This window comes from Episyrphus balteatus, chromosome 1 (assembly GCF_945859705.1).
Source record: "Episyrphus balteatus chromosome 1, idEpiBalt1.1, whole genome shotgun sequence".
Taxonomy (NCBI): domain Eukaryota; kingdom Metazoa; phylum Arthropoda; class Insecta; order Diptera; family Syrphidae; genus Episyrphus; species Episyrphus balteatus.
In genome coordinates, this window is record NC_079134.1 from 52506803 (window position 1) to 52524021 (window position 17219).

At 29.8% G+C, this 17219-nt stretch overlaps 1 protein-coding gene across 1 annotated transcript in view; it reads right to left on the reverse strand.

The window, feature by feature from the left end:
* LOC129921344 (sarcoplasmic calcium-binding protein, alpha chain) overlaps positions 1-17219 on the reverse strand; it is a 63446-nt gene that overhangs the window by 3988 nt on the left and 42239 nt on the right. Inside the window, exon 2 of the mRNA XM_056003143.1 lies at positions 1645-1811. Within this exon, the coding sequence (XP_055859118.1) occupies positions 1645-1811 (167 nt within the window). The remainder of the gene's footprint in view (positions 1-1644; positions 1812-17219) is intronic.

A 17219-nucleotide genomic window follows, 5' to 3' on the forward strand; every position in this document is an offset into this window, starting at 1 on the left:
ACTTATTCTTATGTTAAATTGAAATCTTAGTTTATAACTTATCCTTCCAGTGCGATTTTAGATCTGAACTTACCATACAACCCAAATCAAACATATTCGGGGTTATTTCCATTATTTTGTTGGTCTTATTTCTTTTTTAAATCGAAATACAGCCAAATTGGTCTAATTTCGTTTTGAAGAACGAAATAAGGCCAAATTTGAAATTTGGTGTTATTTCATTTGGCATTATTTCACGTCACCCAAAGCAACAACTGTAAAGCTGCATTTCATTCATATAGCGCGGAACTTTGCCACTTCTATACCATAATATTCAATGGTATTAGCACCCGCGAAATAATTAATTTAGTCCCTTAAAATTTTAGTTTTCACTTTGAAGTATTTCCAATCGAAAAAGTTAATCAATCCAAAATCCACAAAACACGAAACTTAAATTTTCAAAAAAAAAAAAAAGTATATAAAAAAAACAGTGCAGCTTTTACATTCAGTTAACAGGGTTTGACTTCACATTCCTCCATAAGGCAAGGCGCACACATGCGATTTTAGTCGCGCGATTATTAAGTCGCAAAAATGGATCACACGGATTTCAATGCCGGTGAACACACATGCTTCCGCGATTAAAAATTTGAAAATTGTGTCTACAGTCATTAAAATTTTTGTCATCTAATTTTCGACTGAATCGCATGTGTGCGCCTAGCCTAAATGGCCAACAATTTATTAATTGGGTATAATCACATTTTATTTGATTGATTGTTTTACAACTCTCGAAATATGACTTTTAATCAAAATAATCCAAAACAAAAAAACGCTGATTACAAAAATGCCCTAAGCATCGAAGTATCTTAATTTATCAAAGATTAATTATTATAAAAAATGCAAGGCCTTCAAGCAATTTCATTGAACATCAACTTTCTTATATCTGTAAATGTTTAATATTAAATAAGGAAACCTATTAATTGGGAATTTTTCCGGACTTAAGAGAACTTATCAGTATAATACAATTTTCCTAGACAGAAGACAAACATAAATCCTATAAACCCGCTCTTCAGTTGACACCACATCCACGAAAGATAAATGGTTTCCTCTAAAATCAATTTACCATCTATATAGGTACATATTCTTCAGTTCTAGGAAGCAACTCTATCAATCTATCAATCAGTTACGGCGCGTTCCTTGTATACCTCATCCTGCTATCGCTATAACTACCTAAACCTGTGTAAACGCAATATTGGAAAACTCAATATAAACGAATAAGCAGTAACCTATTTTCATTTTATCCATTAACCCCATTAAAATAAAAAAAAATAAGCTGTGTCCTCTCGAAATTATCTCATAACAATTCCGAGCAGCTTGACACGCCCGTTTAATTTATCGTAAAAATCTCTGGGAGTCCATTACCTGCAATTCAATTAGTTTGTTGGTTTTTCATTTCTATGCATTTATGCATAATCAGTTGTGTCCTGTGGGAAGTACAAAACCGGAAGTTGAAAAGCGGAAATCAAATCAACCACGACAACATTAAATTATACCCATTAAATGGTGGTATAGAACATTATTTATCTAAGCATTAAGTATTATTAATTTCATTGTACATCGTGTTAATGGGATAATTTAATAAATAATATTTTGATGTACATAACCAAGTACCTTGTCAAAATCTGCCAGGTCGGATATTTCCTCCCACAGGTTCTTCATGATATGTTGGTATTCGGCCAAGCGGTTGGCATTGCAATCACCTTTGCCCTCGATGACACACGCCCGCACAGCCATGCATTCGAAGTCCTTCTGGTCAAGATAACCATTGTTATCGATGTCTGGAAATATAAAAAAAAAGAAACAGAAAAATGATTTCAAATCGAATTCGTTTTCGTAACAGACAAAAAAATGTAGTTTGTGAAGAGAATGTTATTTCAAGGGACACGAAACCGGATGCATGATGATTGCAATCGGGTTTTACTTCTTAAAGTGTTATGTCAATCAAAGTGACCGCAAGTTTAGATCAAAAAATAATATACTTTTTTCTGAAATACTATGAAATTGAGTTTCAATAGCTTACGCAAAGATATTTCTGTCTAGAACAACAGTATTTGAAAAAAAAGGAGTAGTAGTAGTCTGCAAGTATTGATTATGAGAAAGAATAAGAAAATACGGTTTGCCCAGTTTATCTAAATGCACTGAGAGAAAAAATGCAACCTAAAATTTAATGTGTTTGTTTCCATGTTGATAGAATTAACATGAAACATCCTTTTTTAAGACGAATACTATCGGTATGTGTCATATGACCTAAACGAAAACACGGCTCTAACGATTTTAAATCAAAAAATACATACACTGTGGCAAATAAGTTCTAACTTTTGAAATTAAAAAAAAATTTTGGACAGTTATTCACGGTATCTGCCTTTTTTTTATTTCTGACTTTCTCGCAAACGACTCAACCGATTTCAATGAAAATGTTTGTTCGAAATGTTTTAGTAGTCTTAAATTAATAACTAAGACAAAAAATTCAAAAGTAAAATGTTTGGTTTTTTTGAAAAAATATTTAATTTTTTCTGGAAAATTAATTTTTTTCAAAACGGATGAATGAATTTTCTTGAAACTTTGTTTCTTATTTGTCAATATATTTCTTCAGAATAAAATAGCAGTACCATTTTTTTTTTTTTAATTTTTTGAATATCTTTCTAAAAGACCTACAATTAAATGAAAAATTATGTTTAAAAAATCTAATGGCATTAAAGAAGTTTATTTTTTTTTATTTTTTAAAAACACAATTTAATACTTTGGCTGTTATTAATAAACGTTGTTGAAACTTAAACCTTAAAATTTGGAAAATGTGTTCAAAAACTATGTTTGTAGTTGTCTTATAGCTCCCAGATAGCCATTTTAATTTTTAAAAAATCAACTTTTTGAATTTTTTTTTATGCCATTCGTTTGTGATTCGTTTGTGACTGTTTGTGACAGCAATAAAAAGTTTTGTGACTCGCTAGTTTTTTAGTTATTAACAAATTAAAAAAAAAGTACCAGTTAGCCATTTTTATTTCAAAACTGAAATAGTATGGACTTTTTTATACTCATTCGATCAGAAATCGTTTGTGACTCCCGAATATATCAATAAAATCGTTTGTGACAACTTAGTTTTCGAGAAAAATAAGAAAAACTAATTAAATTTCACCACACTTTCATTTTGTTTATCAATATGGGCGGAGCTATGTATAGGATTCATGATGCTGAGGTGAGTTTTTATACTTTGAGGTGAGCAACATGTTGCAAATGTATACAAGTATAGGAGATTGATTGTAAGCAAAAACGACTGTTGTTTCTACTTCAATGAAGGGAAATGGAGTTTGAATTTTTAATTATTAATCAAAATAAGTCAGCGACTACCATTTTCATCTAAACTCTTATGGCTTAACCTTATCTAATGTTTAACTTCATTCTATTGAAAATTGTTAACATATTTCGAATTTACTAACAAAATCGTTTGTGGTTTAACAAATTGTTTGTGATAGCCAATTTTCCAAAATCTTTCTGTGGCTGGTCTAAATTTTTACTCATTCCCTTTGAAATTGTTTAAACTATTAGAATTTACCAAAGAAATCGTTTGTGACAACCTAGTTTGTTTGTGATAGCCTATTTTCCAAAATCTTTCTGTGGCTGGTCTAAATTTTTACTCATTCCCTTTGAAATTGTTTAAACTAATAGATTTTGGAAAATAGGCTATCACAAACAAACTAGGTTGTCACAAACGATTTCTTTAGAAAATTCTATTAGTTTAAACAATTTCTAATGGAATGAGTAAAAATTTAGACCAGCCACAGAAAGATTTTGGAAAATAGGCTATCACAAACAAACTAGGTTGTCACAAACGATTTCTTTAGAAAATTCTATTAGTTTAAACAATTTCTAATGGAATGAGTAAAAATTTTGACCAGCCACAGAAAGATTTTGGAAAATAGGCTATCACAAACAAACTAGGTTGTCACAAACGATTTCTTTAGAAAATTCTATTAGTTTAAACAATTTCTAATGGAATGAGTAAAAATTTAGACCAGCCACAGAAAGATTTTGGAAAATAGGCTATCACAAACAAACTAGGTTGTCACAAACGATTTCTTTAGAAAATTCTATTAGTTTAAACAATTTCAAAGGGAATGAGTAAAAATTTAGACCAGCCACAGAAAGATTTTGGAAAATAGGCTATCACAAACAAACTAGGTTGTCACAAACGATTTCTTTGGTAAATTCTAATAGTTTAAACAATTTCAAAGGGAATGAGTAAAAATTTAGACCAGCCACAGAAAGATTTTGGAAAATTGGCTATCACAAACAATTTGTTAAACCACAAACGATTTTGTTAGTAAATTCGAAATATGTTAACAATTTTCAATAGAATGAAGTTAAACATTAGATAAGGTTAAGCCATAAGAGTTTAGATGAAAATGGTAGTCGCTGACTTATTTTGATTAATAATTAAAAATTCAAACTCCATTTCCCTTCATTGAAGTAGAAACAACAGTCGTTTTTGCTTACAATCAATCTCCTATACTTGTATACATTTGCAACATGTTGCTCACCTCAAAGTATAAAAACTCACCTCAGCATCATGAATCCTATACATAGCTCCGCCCATATTGATAAACAAAATGAAAGTGTGGTGAAATTTAATTAGTTTTTCTTATTTTTCTCGAAAACTAAGTTGTCACAAACGATTTTATTGATATATTCGGGAGTCACAAACGATTTCTGATCGAATGAGTATAAAAAAGTCCATACTATTTCAGTTTTGAAAAAAAAAATGGCTAACTGGTACTTTTTTTTTAATTTGTTAATAACTAAAAAACTAGCGAGTCACAAAACTTTTTATTGCTGTCACAAACAGTCACAAACGAATCACAAACGAATGGCATAAAAAAAAATTCAAAAAGTTGATTTTTTAAAAATTAAAATGGCTATCTGGGAGCATCTCTTATAGCTGCCAAACTTTTGTCTGATTGGTTTTATAATACAAATTTTATGTACAGTCGTCGGCATAATTATTTTGACTAATTTTCAATTCTCGATCTGATAAGAATAATTTCTAACGGTTAAACTTTAAATAGGTAAAGTTGATGGTTATTTATTAAGAATGTTATGATGAATCTCATGGTGGTCAAAGTAAGTCATATGAGTGAAATTTGGCGTTCAGGCCGCTTTTTTTGTATTAGAAGTGCTATTTTTTGAGTGGCAAAAGTATTTTGACTAGTATTCTTTTTCAATTTTGGTAAGGTAAAGTAATAATGCATTTTGCTTAATTTAAGCATGTATCCAACATGTTAAGGCTCAGATTCATAAAAAAAAAATTGGAAACATTTCGCATTAAATAAATAAATATTGAAATTAGGGCATTTATTGTTACAAGTTAAAATTCCCATTCCCTGTTAAACAAATCAATGGAGAATTAATTTGTTTGCGTCAAATTATGTCTTAGCTAATAAAAAAACAAAAGAGTACGAGTACAATCAGCCATGAATCTGTACAAAACAAAAAATTACACAAAAAATAAAGACAATTTTTTTTTTACGTAGTTCACTTTGAATCCCAGATTGAACCCTAATATCATGGAGCTGGAAATGCAATCCCTAGGGAAGAATTCCTCATCAGAAAGCAAAGATTTCCAGGAGACTTAGGAAATACAATTTTGGCAAGAAAAGGACTAGTTAACCTCTTGAAAGCATGTTGAAAACTATGAAGTTCGCAAAAAAGCACGTTGGTAAGCCTCCTTCTTTCTGGAAAAAGCATTTATATAGTCTTAATATAAGCTAAAAATAAAATTTCGAAAAAAATGGATTTAAAAAAAAAAAATTTGAAAGTTTTTTTTTTAAATCAAATTTTCGAAAACGGGATTTTGAATTTTATTGAAATTTTGTTTTAAGGTGTTGATTAGTAATTTCTTCAAAATGGCATACCTATTTTATTTCAAAACTTTTTTTCCAAAAAATTATTTATAAAAAATTAGTTTTTTTTTTTAAAACGGCTCTAACGATTTTGAAATATTTTTTTTTCTAAAAATGTATCTCAATATATCAATCAAAACTGCATACTTTTTTGGGAGGGCAATTTGATTTCAGATTTTTTTGTATTTTTTTTTAAACGAATTCTATGTTTTATTTTATTTTTTTTTTTTTGTACCTGACATTTCCCAAATTAATAAAAAGTCTTAAAAATTTAAGCAACTTGAACACTAAGAGGAAGCTCGTGCGACCCAGTCGTGCATTTTATTTGTTTGGACTAAAGGCCGTAAAAAGCTATGTATATTAACTTTCAAATTTGAATAGTCTGATATTATTATACATAGGTACATTTTTGAAACCATTTTTTTCTCGTGGATTTTAAAAAATTTGAAATTTCTGCGCTAGTTTGATGAATAATTGCCTGCCAAAATTATATCTATCATTCAATTGGAAAACTGGATGTTAAAGCTGAAAACAGAATCAAATCAATCGGAGGGTTTATATTCGAGTTTAAACCGCAGCAAATTAAAAAAAAAAATCGATTAAAAATTAAGTTGGTTATTCATATACTGATGAGCGGCTATGCTTTAGAAGTCTGTAATATTTTCAATTTGGGTATTTTATTTAAAATGGCATAGGTATAAAAACATGCAAACAAAAAATTTAAACTTTATTTAAATTTCAGATTTCAAGTTCGGTAAAATTTATTAAAGTCCATAAACAAAATATTGAACAAATTTTAAATCTACATAATAAACAGGGCATCGAAAAGGCAAATCCAAATCTTAAACCATCAAGATGTTTCGGTCTTTAACAAATTTCACGAGGAGCAAACAAATAAATGTACTGCATTATACAAACGAATTAAAAAAGGATTCTCAATAAACCCAATAAACCCCATAAAAATATGCAAAATATTTGATTTACAATAAATGGCAAACCAAAAAGCTCTGCATCTGATTTTGATGGCAAAATAAAGAATGTCTTTTGATGACGGCAAGTGAAAGTGGATTGGTAGGGAAAGATTAGGATTAAAAAAAGCGATAGATATAATCGATTTGCATCATTATTTAAAAATATATAAATATTCTATTAAACAGTGCGTTGTAAATAAAAACTCATTTGAGAATTGCTGTTTCTCGTAGGAATAAATAGAGAATACCATAACCTCAATTTTTTATGGTGATTAATTTAGTAAAGAATTTTAAATGGAATTTTAAAAAGACCTTCGCTTTTGTGAAAGGATGATTACAATTTGGTGTTATGACTTATGAATACAAATTTGGACTGCATGAAAAATTTCATTTCGCATCAGGCATTAACTGTGAAACGGGAATTTAGAATTTGCTTTTTTGTACCTAAGATCCAAGATTTTATGGAACTCAAAATGAAGGCTACCTAACAAAATTAAAAGTGGACTTATTGAACTGTTCCACAGTGTAATTCCTTTTTCTGCTAAATATATATTTTAACGTCATGTTGAATTATACATTTAAAATGAACCTTTTACTTCTTAGCGCAAAGAAAAAAGACTACCTACCACTTAAGAACTTAAATCAAGTTAAACACTCAATCAGTCCCGCAGTCATTCACATTGGATCTATGATTTCAATTCAAATGCGTAACCAAAAATCTACATAAAATTTGGATATTAATCGAAAGATACTTGACACTCAAATTCTTCCCTTTTTGTGTTCAACTTAAAAGGAATGAATCTGCTTTCGATTTATATACTATCATCAGCTATCGAGAAGCTGTAGGCATTTTATGTATTAAATAGGCATGAGAAACATTGTTAAGTATGCATACCTTACCTAGCCTAATTAACAATATTATACTAAAGGAGGAAGTAGAATATTTAGGAATAAAATTAAATAATACAAAGTTTATCTTCAATGTAAGGAACTTGCCGCGAATTCATAAGTAGATATCTATGTATTTTGGGGTTGATTTAATACCATCCAGGTTCTTCTTAAGTGTTTAAGTTTCGTTTCTTAATGTTTTGATTTAATTTGTGTTGTTCTTAATTTGTTAAAGTTTACTTTCTGTCAAGGAATTTCAATAAAGTGATTTCGAAAGTATTTTGGTATCTCAATATATTCAGGCTTATTTTAACCTCATAGTCAGTCTCAGTAGACAGATTTTATTCAAGGTAAGATGTTAAAGTTGATGAGTGTAGTTATTATACTTACCTACATTTCATTAATTTTATGAAAAGTATTTCTAGCATTCTTAAACAAAAAAAAACGCATAAGGACACTTGAAAGTTGATCTGGGAAATTTAAAAAGAAAAATTCAAAGTCTATTTGACTCTTTGTTATCAAGAAGAGAGCCTGCTAATGGCAAGGCAGGTTCCATTGTTACTTTTGACGGGTTGGTGATGATGACTGATGAATGACCAAAACCCGTTATCCCAAAAAGAAAATCCCCAAAGCCCAACGACGGACCTGGGTAAAGGCAAAATCTCCAGGAAAAAAATCTCTGAGAGAAAACCCCAAAATTGCAGATTCGCAAGTTGTGTATCAAGCAATCAAATGCTTGATGCAAAACTTACGCATCTTCACTCATATTTAATTGTAAGCTGCGAGCGATAACTAACCTCAAACACTATGCTTAGTTAAACTTGCTGTATTCCACAGTATCTTAGCATGATGGTTAAGGGTGAAATAATGAAGGTTCAAATCACGGTTGTTTGCATTATATTTTTTTTTTTATGTTACGTTTTGAAAGAGGAACCTGATTTTAAAATTGTCGTTATTAATTAACGGTAGGTACCTACTTGCCATAGAACCGTTTTCTTGATATCTGACTTTTCCAATGAAAATATTTGTACAAAACGTTTGAGTAACTCTTATCTTAAAATTAGGAGAAAATTAAAAAAAAAAATTTTGAATTAAAGAAGAGTTCATAATTTTTTTTCAAAAACAATTTTTTGAAAAAGGATGATAAATTGCTCGGAAACTTTGTTTTTATGTGTCTATTTACATATATTTCCTTTTTTTGAAAATTTTTATATGAACAAAAAAACTATTTAAAAAAACGGCTCCAACGATTTTGAAAAAATTTTTGAATTCTTTTTGATACAAAAAATTAAATTGCATACTTCGTTCAGAGGTCAAAACCTTTGTGACCTTAAACCAAATTTTTAAAATTTATATTTTTTAAGATTCAGTAGTTGCGTCGTAAGAAATATGAAATTTGGTTTATTTGGGAAAAACAAAACAGGTACCTATACCATTTCACCCGCTTTTACCCTACCTATTGTAGAATCATTTTCATGTTTTCGGGCTTAAACAGAGATAAAAATAATCTGTATTCATTTTTGGAGTAGTATATGTATATACAAAAAATATTTAAAGAACGCCATTTGCCCCGTTGCACTATCTCACCCATTTTCAACCTACCACTATTAATTAATTATTAATTTTTACTGGGTCAAAAAATTGATCCAAACCAACATTACGATAGTGTAGATGTCCAAAGAAGTCGGATCACTACTATAAGAATTCCTTTTTTTTTATTTATCAAAAAATTCTAATATATTTTAAGTTGTTCTCGTATAATTCGACATAGATTGAACAAACTTGATACACAATTTACGGACAGATATTTCTTAACATTTTTAAGGAATATATTGTCATCTGAATGCAAAAACCAGGTAACTCTATATTTTCGTCTTTGAGTTATCTGGGTTTTCTTCTTCGTTGAATCGATTTGTTTTAACTGCAATAAGCAGATAACTAATTTTTCGGACCTAAATTTGTTAAAGTGTTATTTTTACAGTATTTTGAGGGAGAAAATAAGAGTTTGACCATCAGGTGAATACGTTTTTTGCAGGTTTTCTCAAAACAACGAAAATCAAGTTAGCTGCTCCTTCCATTGAGGTGATGATATTATATTCAATTTTTCAAAAATACGATTTTTCTATCTTTGTTTTTTTTTTTTATGTTTTTGTTCTGATAACTTAACCAAAAGCTTTAATTTCAAATGTAAATCTTAAATATAGGTACATATTATGAACCACAAAAATTTCGATGTTAAAAGTACTTTTCTTCATATCCGTTTAAGAAGTAATACTTTCCTATGAAAACAATGGAATTAATACTGTCCCCTTAGATTCTATTTCTATATTGGGACAACAGAAATCCAAACACCATAATCTGGGCCCACACAGTTTAAGAATATAATCCGTTTTCGTGTCATTATTTCCTCAGTTACGGAATGTTAATAACCCCCGAGCCGCGGGGTGATGAGAAATATTTTAAAACTGTAGTGGCCTTACGTAATGAAGTTTCCTGCATTATTAAACTTATACTTAGCCAATACTCATATAGAGAAAAGCCGATCAATTAAATTACCCATGTGCCTCTTTAGTAAAACTCTTAATTACTATGCCTTTGAATAATTTTTTGAATGGTACTAAACTCATTAAAATTGTTATAAAAATATGCACACAAGAATCTTTTCAGAGGTAAAAATTATTATAACTAACGACTTATATACACTCCAAACCAATTAATAATTTATTTTACCGGTCATTATGGGAGCCAATAATTTTTATTTACTCATAAATGACAAACGAAGCCTAAACAAACAAATTTTTCAAAGGAAACACTTAAAACAGAACTTAAGCGGAAACGATAAATATCAATGAATGTGTGTACTTAGTTAGTGTTTCATTCTTTCATTTATTATTTTTTTTTTTCGCCTCTAACAATAAAGGTGAAAAAACACTCATTTTTTAGTGTGTACTTTGCGATTTCACTATTCTGATAAAATATTATACTGAGTAAGGTGTAGCCTGAGTGTAAACAAAAATAAAAAAAAAATAAATAGACAAAAAAAAAAAACAAAACACCAAACGCCCAGATCAAAGTCGAAGCGACCTGACCATCTCAAAGGACAATAACCAGACACCCTAGTACATTTTTGTACACAGCAACTATTGGCAACAATAAATTTTTTTCACACACCAACGAAGCGATTCATTCTTTTAGTCGTTTTACGTTTTTCGAAGCAACAATTTTAATTCCCCGTCCAACCGACAATTTCAATAAGTTAATCAGAGCGAAAGTTGAGAAGATGTTGGAGGAGGTGTAGGGTTGTGGGGGTGGTGGAAAATAGTACGCAGCGGAAATAAACGCAAGTTTTCACTTTTTTATTATGTTTTCTGGTGTTTTAACGTCCCCTTTCATTCATTTTGCTGTTTATTTAGTCCATTATGTAAACGAATTGTAAGTTAATATTGGAACTTTGGTTCACAATGCCAAGCACTGCCAGCATGTAGAGTTATAAATTTTCGACTTGTACAAACGATGTTCAAGGAAAACGAGAACAATATTTACCTTTTGTCGTCATACGGGGCGTATGAGTAACAAAAAAAAAAAGTCGTTCGCTCGTGTGCATGGAATTTAATTCTACGAAAATATTTTAATGCGAATAATAATGGAAAATTAATCTTAAATTTAGTCTGTGGGAATACATTTTTGCTTCCAAGATGCATTTGTGTTGTGTAAATATTTGTATAATAGAATGTTGATCTGATATTATGTAGATGCAGAGGGAATTCAAAATGATTATTATTTTTATGTACGTGAATTTGACAAATTATAGTTTAAGTTTATTGTTAAATGTTCTCTGTTGTTTAAAAATGATTTTAATTCATAAGAAAGAATTGAAGTCATTTCAGGAACAGAGTACAGTTATTTATAATGTAATAGAATATTCAATTGTAGTAAATAAAATAACAAACAGAACTGGGTAAATACTCGTAGTAGAAGAATTAGACTACATTACAGTATGATTAATATGACAAATATAATGATTTGTGTAATACAGTTTACGTTTACATAAATATTTTAAATGAACTAAAGTATAAACAAAATAAATGTTAAAATTTGATATATGAAACAATATCTGGTAAATTACACCATTCATATCTCAAGAACGGCTAGACCGATTTTTATGAACAGAAAAATGAATGAACCATTTATTTATTTTCTCATACATTTTAAGTAGAACGGATTTTTCATGATGTCTTGAAAACGAATTCGATTTTTCGATGATTTTTTTTGTTCGCCTTGACCGAGAAACTCTCACGCGCATTGGGAAAGTAAAAAATTAAAACAAATCAAATCTGTATACGATACTGTCCCTGATTCTTGACAGAAAACGGATTTGTGCCTGAAATCGCGTGAAATACTCGTTGTCGATTAACTGAACACTATCCTATCTTTAATACGGAAGACCAGGGAGAGGATCTTGTGGACCTAAAAACTTAAAAAAAGGCAAAATAAAACTCCCAAAAAAGGCATTTATTGAGAAAAGAATGAAATATAAAAATTAATTGCAGTAATTTTGAACAATCATGAGTTTTTTAAAATTTTCAGTTAACAAGCGCCTGCGATTGTCCCTTAAAGCCTGGTACGCTGCTCGCGCTAAATTTTAGCCAAGATAAAATTTCTATACAAGTTATCGATAATTTGTATGGGATTCATTTTAGCTCGGCTTAAATTTTTCGATAATTTTTATCCTTAGGGTACATTGTTATGTCTATGTGAAACAATAAATATTTGGAATTCTATGTGACCTCAAAACATATTCATATAAACCTTTTAGGAAAATCTAACCTTTTTCATTTTATAACATACTTTTCATAGGTCTTATTCGAAACGTGACAGACTCATTAAATAAACCGAATTTTAGGGTTGGTTTATGTGTCATCCTTCATTTCAAATGGTAACCTGTTCTTCATTTGTCAGCATCCATTTCTAATACTTAAAAAAAAAATGTTAACGATATACACTTCATAGCAAGCCTATATCATTTGAAAGCAATAGCAAATAAAAATAAAATCGGTTAAAATCTGTGATATCCTGGAAGATATACAAATACATATACGAAACAGGATGAACCAATCCAAAAGAAGGTTTCCCATGTGAAATGATATCAAATATACTCGTATTTCGTTATAAAACTTTCTTTTTCATGAAGAGATCATTCTATGGGTATTCACAAAATTATATTGCCCATGGCACTGACCTTTCATTAACACAAACATAGACTTCTTTTATTCTGGGTTAGAAATCAAAGTTTCTTTATGGAAACTTTTGTCGGTAGGCCTAAATAATATCCCAAAGGCAAGTCTACTTTGCTTTGAAAACTTAAACATACAGGCAATTCCTGGGGTTCGTATGAATAGTTGCTATGTATATTCCTTATAGACTTTAGTTGATAAGGTGTATCTTATGATAAAATAAATATTTGTGGGACAACATAATAACATGCATGTTAAATGAAAAAATATGTTATGGATAAATTTTAGGATGAAATGTTGCTTGTTAAAGACTCAGAATCATAGGAAAAAGTATCTTCTAAATAATAATAATTATTATTATTCTAAATAATAACTATCCAATTATAATTGTTGACACGCACAGTCGCACAACGCGTGTGCAATTTAGCGGTTTAAATAACCATTCGCGTCTATTTTTAATTTCTCGACCTTATTTTTAAATTTTTGCTCCTTAATTAAATCCTAAATTCATTGGATTCATCGATTTAAATGATTCAAAGTGTAGAAAGAACACACCCATTGAATATACTCTCCACTGGTGTTGAATGAACAATATTTGGATTCAATTATAAATGTATTCATTTTGTACACTATACCACTACCACTACTTGTGTAATTGAACTTTTATCCAAGTTTCAATTATATGATAATCCCCTGAGCTCTTATGAAATATTATTATTAATTTGATGAGCAAAATTTATCAATTAGGTTTTTGTTATGCTTTTTGTTATTGTCCAAAGTCCAAGAAAAGGAACATCCATAGCATAACTCTCCCTTTGTGAGAGCTTATGAAACAAATTAATTAAGTAGGTACACAACCTGAATTAAAAGAGATATGTGTATAAGCATTCAATATACAAAGTTGTTACTTTCGGAACTCTATTATCTACCAAATAATATTATTTCCTTTTCATCTAATGAACCTTCAAAGAAAACTCACACAGGGGTATAATCTTTTAACCCTTCTCCCTTGATGAAGCAGCAGAAATGTGTTATTATTTGGCCACCAAAAACCGTAAATACCTTCTTGCTATGGGAAATGGGATGTCATCAAATATAGTGAAATTATACCACGCATATTGACGGTATGAGGTCAACTTGGCAATGATTGAAAACATTAAGGTATTTGGCTGGCGAATTGTGTATAAGGGTTGTGTTTAGAAAAAGCAAAAAGGACAACAGTGATTCGAAATATTGAAAAAAAATAATTTCAAGTAAAAATTTGTATCCCAAAATTGTAGATAATCAAGGAATCACAGTAGTTTATTTCTAAATTCACTCTGTTCAAAGTAGACAATTTCCTTTCATTCCACTATAGTAATTTGAAAAAAGGACTCATTTTACAAAAGTGTCTGATTTTCAATTAAAATTTAATTAAATTAATGTCGTTTTCGATTGGAATCACTCAAGGATTCACTCATTCTGAAATCCAATAAAACAGTTTGAATCACTTCTACTCAATTCTGTTTTTTTTTGTGTTTGTGTTAGTTATTCTGTGAAATTTTGAATGTCAAATATAAATTAATTTTTTTTCCTTCAAATGAAATATTACAAATTAATTTTCAAAAACGGTAATATTCGGCTAATAAATGGGACAGTTGGTTTGCAGAATATTTTAAGTGAGTATATAATGCGTTTATTTGTTTAATTACAGAAAAAAATAACATTTTGAATGAAAAACCAAAAAAAATAGTGATTGAGTGATTATTTTGACTTTTAAATATTCATGTATTAGTGCTTCTGGACTTGATTCTGATTTTAAATCGAGAAGAGAATTTCTCTTCTGAGAAGCGTTCTTGCTGTCATTTTTAATTCAATAAAACGGTTTCAGAAGACTTCCAAACGCTTCCGGACGCTTCTGGACGTCCAATCGAAAACGACATAAGTGTTCATAACATCAAACTCTGTTTTTTATAGAAAAAGTGATGGGTCTGGATTTAGAAGCAATTTTCTCTGAGAGAAAATGAGCGTAAATTTATTTTTTTGTTGCCGAATATGACTGTTTTCTTAATTATAAAGTAAGTAGTTGAATCTGTAAATAAGACTTCTTACTTATCGCGTGAACCAAAATTTGTTGAAATGTTCTTGCGAATTACTCGTGCTAAAAGAGATCTATACGACCATCATCCTAGTGCCTATAAGATGCCTGGGAATTTAAATACCGTTAAAAGTCGTTTTAGTTTAATCATTTCAAACAATGGTAACATGAAGGGAGAAGATGAAATGCAAATGCTTGTTGACACAACTATATGTAATGACTCGGCGAATATTGGCGAGGAAAGCCACATCGACGAAAAGAGTGTATTCCTTACATAAGATCCATGAAAAAGTTTCGCATTGGTTTCAATCCAAGAAAACAAACATCGCAAATAAATTATAATTAATTAATAGTCCAGTAATTTTAGGTTTCATCTGCGGAAAAATTCCTACTGGGCTCGATTTTGGTATAGACCTTCGTTATGGCGTTGTTATTAAGATGTGAAAAATCGACATTGATATCGCGTCCGCGTTAGAAGTTATAGAGGTCGAAAGGTCACGAAAATCAGTTTTTCGCATATATCTCGCGACCTGTTGCTCGGAGGTCAATAAGGGTCTATAGAAAAATTGTTCGTCATACAATTATCTACAAATTTTGCCCAATGCATTTTTCTGTGAAATCAACCGTTTTCGGAATAGAGCGATTTCAAGCGTAGGCATAAAACATGATATGTAATAATAGGTTTGTTTTCTTAAGAGTGAATAATTTTGTATTTGAATACTGAAAAATTAATACTTCAAACACCATCTTCAAGCAGTCCCAAGCAAATAAATTTGTCTTGTAAAGATGACATGAACTAAATTTAATTAAATCAATAATTCCATTTATGAACATTCTGAACAAAAACTGGTACAAAAGTGACAATTGTGGCGTTCAACAAGATTAGATTGTAAAGACAGCTTGCGAAAAATCAAATAATCAATAATCAATTTTAATTTATCAAAGTGATATGTATAATGTGATCAACTGAACGAAAACCATTTGAAAAATCTAGTAAATTTAAAATTGTTACTATGTCTTGATCAATATAGATATGTTATCGAAAAAATACCATCAGCAACTTTAATACTGCTGACACAAAGCCATTTTTCTTATGAATTCCTGAGTTTAATTGAGATAGTAAGTTGAAGGACTGAAGGTTAGCAATTAACTGATTACACATTAGTTTTTGCAAACCTTTTGAAAGGATATTTAGTCAGCTTCCACAAGCCTGGAAAGATTAACCTAATCAAACAGTCGTTATAGAACTACAAATATTCGGCAAGATGACATTCATACAAATAACAAATTAAGATAAAACTTTATCAATGCAAAAACTCAATCGAATTGAGGTAAAAAGATCCATTTGAACTTATAGATCGTTGGGGGTAGCTGACGTAGTAGGAGTACTTAGCAAAAATTTATTTGACTTTTTAGAACCATCGCACAAATGGGTTGGTACCTATTTGCCAGTTTAACGCGGACAAAATTATTTTTTCAGTTTCCTTCATTGACAAGGTAATTAATACTGGAATTAAGTATTTTAACTGTTAATTTCAATGAAAACATTTTTCTTCCAAACCCAATTTTTGGCCATACAAAAAGTCTCAATCATGGACCCAAATGGTTTGTTAAAACGCTTATAAATGGAGTTTTATTAATGGCATAACCAAGATAAAGGTTTAAAAATTATAACGTTTTGTAATTCAAGAAGTTGAATAAAAAAAAACTTAAAATATGCATTAAACAAGGTAAGCACTAACATGTTAAAAAGGGGCAAATGTGTCGAAGTTTCACTTAGTTGCAATTTTTTTTACAGATTCAATTAGTTTAACATTTAGAAAAAATTTAATGTTATCACAAAATACTGTTAAATAGTATAACTTATCTCCTTACCAACACAGAAAGAAAATTATTTTTACATTTAATTTATATTTAGGTTCAACAAAACACTTTTTTATTTATAAGTTTCGTATCTCAATATCAATATTCCACTACAACTTTTTTCTATAGCCACTTCAAAAAAAGGACTTACTTAAGCAGTATCGCTAAATTATAATAAAATTTAATTTAATCTTTGGGCTGAAAACTCTGAACTGTAGAGCGCTGCTGTTAGTCACCTGGAGTGGAAATCAATTTAAAA